General features: G+C 37.9%; 1 protein-coding gene across 1 annotated transcript; it reads right to left on the bottom strand.

The window, feature by feature from the left end:
• Nucleotides 1–482: 482 nt before the first annotated feature.
• On the bottom strand, nucleotides 483–4,313 carry LOC110461969 (cysteine-rich motor neuron 1 protein-like). Its single transcript, XM_021515719.1, has 3 exons — nucleotides 4,182–4,313; nucleotides 2,325–2,468; nucleotides 483–1,353 (listed from the first exon to the last, which is right to left on the bottom strand). Exons 1-3 carry the CDS (start codon nucleotides 4,285–4,287, stop codon nucleotides 1,082–1,084), a joined length of 522 nt encoding a protein of 173 aa, XP_021371394.1. The 5' UTR covers nucleotides 4,288–4,313; the 3' UTR covers nucleotides 483–1,081.
• Nucleotides 4,314–7,498: the final 3,185 nt, after the last annotated feature.

Raw genomic sequence — 7,498 nt, 5'->3', positions numbered from 1 at the left:
TCTTTTCTCTTAGAGATTATTGCGCTGCAGTATCAGCCAATCAAAAGCGACGTTACAAACGGCGACGTCATTTTTTACGTTATGGGCTGATAACATAATTTGTTAAGCCAATGCAAATGCTTGTTACAAGCAAGTTTAAATTATTAGATAATAACAGTAACACCTAACAATCGAAATTAAACCTGGTATATATCGTTTAGCGATAAAATATTCATTCTCATCCAAAGGAAAAGTCACAAAAATGCACATTTAAACAAGACAAACAAATTAAATCGGTCATTGTCGATCATTTGCAGATAGAAGGATATAAACTGGGTTTAATTTCGATTTTTATGTGTTTGTGTTATTATTTAATATTTTGAATATAAAACATTTCTACAGAGCATTACATTAAAACATTGCAAGGCAAGCATACTTTTTCCATTGATTTATTGAAACATTTAAAGAGGAATGTTTAAGAATAGGACTGTTTTTGTATGGGCGTGGGAGCGTAGACCTATAATGAAGATGATGACTGTCTATTTGCTGCGATTATCTGGAGACTTCACTTGGCGTCAGTGATAATATGAATTCTACACCAAAAAGGGCCGAGCTGTTGAGATGTAATTTGTCCGGCGCTATACTTTTCACTTCTTTATTTTCCATTGACACGCATACCTGAGTATGTATCACGTCTTCCAGATGAAAACTGTCTGCATCGTAATTTCTCCCAAGAATTACTGTCTAACAGTTCCTATTATACCTCTGTCATTTGATCCATAGCGCTATATACGCTCGTACTTTGTTCCAGTCAGTCAGTTTTTTTGTCCAGCTGAGTCCACAACAATAATGCACGAACGCATCTAGATTGACGACCTTCATAGTATACAAAAATGAGAAGCATCGGCTCAGTCTGCGGCCTATTTTTGCCGTAGAATACTTACTGACAGAACATAATGGATTAGTCCGTTCAAGGTCTCCTTCAATGCTTCTCTGACACGAAATGACGAGATAGAGGACATTTTGACCATGTCTGCTCAAAGCAGTATTTTTTTTTACAACAACAAATAAAATACTGGGATAATTGATTAACAGACACACATTATCGGTCTATACTTTTTTTCCTGATATAAAGATAGTCGAAAATTCGATTCCTAAAAGACGACGGGCGCATGCGCTGAACTACTGGCACTAGATGACGCGATGTAGCTGTTCTCTGGTGATGTGTATGAGCGCTTCTAAACACAGGTCGTCGCCGCCCTCCACGACCTCTTTCATCAGAACCGCTGTCGTTAAGTTCCCGGACGTCCAGGCTGCCTCGACGATCATACTTTTGTGGGTTGTAGGTCCATTTTCTGTACGTTCTGTAGTTTACTGTTAAATGTAAATAGTAATACATTACATATAGCAAAACAAAGTATAAAGCCGGACCGACCACGTCGCTGGGCAGGAGGGGGGAGTGGCCGGACCGACCACGTTGTGGGGCAGGAGGGGGGAGTGGCCGGACCGACCTCGTTGCGGGGCAGGAGGGGTGAGTGGCCGGACAATTGCTGAAAACATTTCCAACTGACGTGAGTGTCATCTACGTGATATTTGTATTTTATTAAGATAGGTATAGATTCTGAATGACTCTCTCAATCAACAATTCTAAAAACACGATCATTACAAAAACACAGGACCAGCATTTTTAATCAAAATGTTCGTTTCGTCTGAAGTTAACATTATTCTTTCGATTGATAGACAGAAGTTATAAGGAAATGTTACCAGAAAAAAAATCATATTTCATAAAACCTGGTTAATATGAACGAAAAATATTACCACCTTGAGGTAACAGTTGTTTATGTCGTGTAACGGGACAGGAACAACAACAACTCCCATATCAGTTCGTGTTATCAAATTAAACAGCTTTAAGTTTCCTTCACCAACAATAACATGTTATTACTACTGAATTGTTCCTACTGTCGAATTAACACGTGATCACTTGTGTCAAAGGAAATAATTTACTTTTTATCATTGAATCCTTGACTTTTAAACAATGTCACATGCGAAATTCACATTTTTTATCCTCTCTCATTTCTGTTTTATTTTTATATATTATCAATTGTTTACGGCGACATTTAGAAAACACTGTAATAAATACAGCACGTACACGAGCATGTCTTATTTGATATATAAGAAATACTACAATATCAGTTAGATTGAATGTGTGATTTGACCTTAAAATCTTACATTTAAGTGAAACAAAAATAGGTGTGAGGTCATCATAGCAGTGATTTTAGCGAATTTTCGCAAGCATTATATCAATTTATACTTCTCTCGTGTTTGTGACGAAGATTAGTGCTTACACGTAGGACATGTTGGACAGCAGTGGCCGGGAATCACTCGCGCACCGATACAGTTCAGTCTGGGACAGCTTAACCGCCGGCAGAATATCCTTCCGCCATTGTTACACGAACAGGGTCTACATCGGCTGGCAGGTACACTTTCGCCTGTCATAAAAAGAGTATTGTTTATGATGCTTTCCTATTGGCTATGTTTTGATAAATATTGAATAAAAACGAAACAGAAATATTTACGTTGCATACCAGAGTTACTTCGCATGCCTGCATGCCTGACATATTTACATGAACGATGCATGTTTTGTTTCAATTGAGCACAATTTTTACGTTAACATGAGTAACTTAATTTTCTACAAGAACCATAAACATCCCATCTAGCCAATGTTAAAAATATCGAATTGCTATCGGAGGAAACGGGGGATAGGGTTAAGTGGGGGTAAGTTTACTACTTTTAGAATATTTAATGTGAGCACAACAGAAACGTAAATATACACAAACTTAATTTAAAGCAATAAAGTAATGAAAGTAAACGATTTATTAGCCTTTTAAATCCGCCATAATGTCAATGAGTAAAATGTCTGAGCGTATCCAAGTGTACGACATTGTAGCTACATTACGCTCCAGACGACCGCTGTAGTTAAAACGCTAGGCACTACACTAGGCGAGCAGTGCAGTAAAATATCTATTCTAACTGATACTTCAAAAAAAGTGGTGTTAATATTTGATTGTTACTGTCAAGCTAACCAGTGGTGAAAAATAGTTGTTTGTTTTTATTATGATTTTACATTCTTAATTCTTTTTACCACCGTCGTGTTTTATTTTGGAACAATTCTGTTTCTTGTGTTATTTTTAGGATTGTCTATATAACTTTTTGGTATTATTTGTAAATGCATCAGATAATCTTCAAAATACTCATATCAAGGATTCACGTACCACCGCCAGAAACGGTAGCTTGACTCTGACGTCATAATTTGCTCTCCGGCAAATCTCTTATTTAATAACGCCTAGTAAAGTTTGATTATGTTAGAATATGTATGAGTTCATGAAACACTCATTAATTGTTTACGTAATGAAATTGCCTGTCGTTAAACTGGTATAGTCCAAGTTATATTTACGACACACATTCATTTACAGTGTGTTAACTTTCTAATTTAAGATCACAAGCGCTGGACAGCGTATCTTTAGGCTAACAATGGTACATTGTATGAAGGCAGGGGTACATGTATATGTATGTCATGTTCGCGTACGTGTAGTATGTCGAGTTTTAACTTAGAAAAACAATATGTGAGTGTCGTACATACCAACGTAAATATGTGTACACTGTACATACTTGTGTGATTAAAATCGTACTGAGCTTCTTTCTAAACATTTTCTTCATGTTGGTGAGTATGGATTATGAAAAGTTCTCTTTACACAACCAATAACATTTTCTATGTGACCTTTTGATGACTAGTACGATATGTACACTGTCACCTTCATCAGCTACGCTTTATTAAATACTTAGTTATAAATAGAGACGAGGGGGCTCGAAGACTCTCGCACATCCATGACCAAGTATTAAAGAAAGCGTAGATGAATCGAGTCATTTCGGTACATGTATAACAACTTTTGTACACACACTTACGGCGTAGCCGAATCGACATCGATTTTTTGGACGACTCGTACATCACATAGAAAATGTTATTGGTTGTGTAAAAAAACCTTTTTATAATAATAAATCGTACCTGGCTTCTTCCTTTAAACGCCGTTAAGTTTTCATTGTATAATTATAGTTAGGTAAAGACACTATATCGCAACTATAATGCTATAGCTATTCATGTAAAGTAAAATATATGTAAAAGAAGAAAACATAAATAGTCGCACCTGTTTCGTAAAATACACCATTCCGTCTGCAAACTCCTTCAGCATAGTCGGTGCATATGAATAAAACAGCCCCCACAAGAATTACCCGGAACCCACATTTATCCATGGCATCACCTGCTGTTGTTTCGTGTCATTTCTTTGCACATGTGTAGAAAAAATGCGGGAAATGTGTTTTATATGAGTGATTAGTCTAGCTCGTAAATTAGAGTAACGACGCATGGGTTATAACATTAATGTGTGAAGTCGTGCATGAGAAAACTCACTATATGTGGAAACTTGTGAACCGCTTTGAAACGACCTACATGTACGACTTGGGTTGTGATAAAAAAGCGGTATATAAGAACCTCGAATTTGTATTATTTATTATCAAGATACACACTTATCAAAAGTAGGGACCACAGGGACCTGAGCATTTGTTACAGTTTGTTTGGACCTAAACTTAGGCGTTCAGAGTAATTGTACATGTTTCAGGGGTCTAGATCGACTTGATCATCATTGAGGGTGTCATTTTTATCGAAAATCGATCTAAACCCCTAGAACATGTAAAATTACCTGGAACACCGTAGTTTAGGTCCAAATATAACTATAGCAAACTATCAGGTCCCTGTCTGAGGTATTCTTCACGTTATACAGTATTAAAATTATGTGAATTTTAGAAATAAAACCCTTCTCTCTGACTGATCGATGTGACATTATGTATGAAGTAGTATTGGGGAGGGGGAATATAATTATACCCTCCACAAACGAAGTTTATAGGGATCAAACTGTCCGTCCGTCCGTCCGTTCGTCCGCGTGTTATACATGTGCATTGTAGCATTTAAAACTTCCGGCTCCAGAAACCTTGTAAGCGCTACTCGTTAACAGCTTGTTGAGTTTTGTTTGTAACTTGATACAGTGAAAGTACAGTGTATGCAGATGGGCATGAAGAACGTAATTTACCAGGTCCTTAAACTTGAATTTATACTCCAGAAACCCTGTATAATAAGCGCAAAAGGTGGGTAGGGGTATCTTTGTGAGCTAGACAGTTTCTCTAGTTAAACTAATGGATCATTCTACTTCTGATTGATATGTTGAGTATTTGTGTGAATGGTGGTACTGGGGAGGACAGGGTTACATTATTTAACTCTTTGGTTCCCCCATTAAACTTCCACTATATTTATGGAGTTCTTAATTAACCTTGATGTCCTTGAACATCTTTTCTTTGTATTGTGCATGCTCCTCATTACAGCTTTTATCTCGTAAACATGACACACGAGAAGGTCTCTCTTTAAATAGTCGTCTTTTGTTTAGCCTGGTTTAATGACACAAGGTATCATATTAAACTACCTTCTCATCGATAGCAAAGCTATAAAATCCATTGTGTGTGTAGAGTCAGAAACACGGATATAAAACATATGAAACACATCGGTAGGGTCGCCTTTCTTTATGGCTATGTGATATTTATTGTTGGACACATATCACATTAAAACTGATAGCAAAGTAATGAACGCTTCATGTATTTAGTAGATCTACTAAATCATTAAACAAAATGTACCGAAAAAAACTTCAAAATCGAAATATTCGGTGTAGTCTCTCTTTCAAGGATATTTCCGGTATGCCTGGTTCTATTTCCGGTTTTATTAGGTTCATTTCCAGCTCGCGGGGACCAAACGTGTCTACCAAAACATTGCTATCATTGACAATTAAAGAATGAACAGCCCACTGAACGAAATCTGCATTATATATAAGAACAACGCTACGAGGCCGCATTCTTATTATAATGTTATAGTCATAAAGGACATGGGAAGGCTAGTAGCATATTAACACAGAAGGGGACTGATATTCTGTTACAACAGAAGGGGGTTGATACTCTGTTTTATTACAGAAGGGGGCTGATACTCTTTTTTTACCACAGAAGGGGGTTGAGACTCTGTTTTACCACAGAAGGGGCTGACACTCTGTTACCACAGAAGGGGTTGGTACTCTGTTTTAACACAGAAGGGGGTTGATTCTCTGTTTTACCACAGAAGGGGTTGGTACTCTGTTTTAGCACAGAAGGGGGTTGATACTCTGTTTTATCACAGAAGGGGCCTGAGACTCTCTTACAACAGAAGGGGTTTGAGACTCTGTTTTACTACAGAAGGGGGTTGAGACTCTGTTTTATCACAGAAGGGGGATGAGACTCTGTTACAACAAAAGGGGGTTGATACTCTGTTTTACCACAGAAGGGGTTGGTACTCTGTTTTAACACAGAAGGGGGTTGATACTCTGTTTTATCACAGAAGGGGGCTGAGACTCTCTTACAACAGAAGGGGTTTGAGACTCTGTTTTACTACAGAAGGGGGTTGAGACTCTGTTTTACTACAGAAGGGGGTTGAGACTCTGTTTTACTACAGAAGGGGGTTGAGACTCTGTTTTATCACAGAAGGGGGATGAGACTCTGTTACAACAAAAGGGGGTTGATACTCTGTTTTACCACAGAAGGGGGTTGAGACTCTGTTACAACAGAAGGGGGTTGATACTCTGTTTTACCACAGAAGGGGGTTGATACTCTGTTTACCACTGAAGGGGGTTGATAATTTCTTTCTACAGAAGGGGGTTGAGACTCTGTTTTACCACAGAAGGGGGCTGACACTCTTTTACCACAGAAGAGGGTTGATACTCTGTTTTACCACAGAAGGGGGTTGATACTCTGTTCACCACAGAAGGGGTTGAGACTCTCTTACAACAGAAGGGGTTGAGACTCTGTTTTACCACAGAAGGGGGCTGACACTCTGTTACCACAGAAGGGGGTTGGTACTCTGTTTTACCACAGAAGGGAGTTGATACTCTGTTTTACCACAGAAGGGGTTGAAACTCTGTTTTACCATAGAAAGGGACTGACACTTTCATACCACAGTTTTACCCACTCATTCATTGAACCTGTCATGCATTACCACCCCGTTACTCATCCTTATCCTTGTACTCCTGTGTATGACACTTTATATTCGTAAACCCTCTGTTTATTTACATTTAGCATTTTATATTTACATTTGCTGTGTCGTTGATGGGACTTTAATTACCATGCAGCACGAGACACAATTCTTAGCGTATTAATACAACACTGACCGGAACTACAATATCCAATGTAAATAAACATGACGGCTGCTGAAATATAGACTTGTAAATTTACGTGGAAAAGTAAAAGAAAATAAAAAATACTTTTATTACAACTAAAACAAGACCAAGGTCTGCAATATCGTACACAGTGCACATCGATTGAAATCACCAATGGAAACAATTTTAACGCTCATGCAATTTATCAGAAATATTGTCTGTTTCACTGCACTGATCAACAG

Source organism: Mizuhopecten yessoensis, unplaced genomic scaffold, assembly GCF_002113885.1.
Source record: "Mizuhopecten yessoensis strain PY_sf001 unplaced genomic scaffold, ASM211388v2 scaffold10713, whole genome shotgun sequence".
In the NCBI taxonomy this organism is placed as follows: domain Eukaryota; kingdom Metazoa; phylum Mollusca; class Bivalvia; order Pectinida; family Pectinidae; genus Mizuhopecten; species Mizuhopecten yessoensis.
This window is presented reverse-complemented; position numbering and strand designations above follow the sequence as displayed.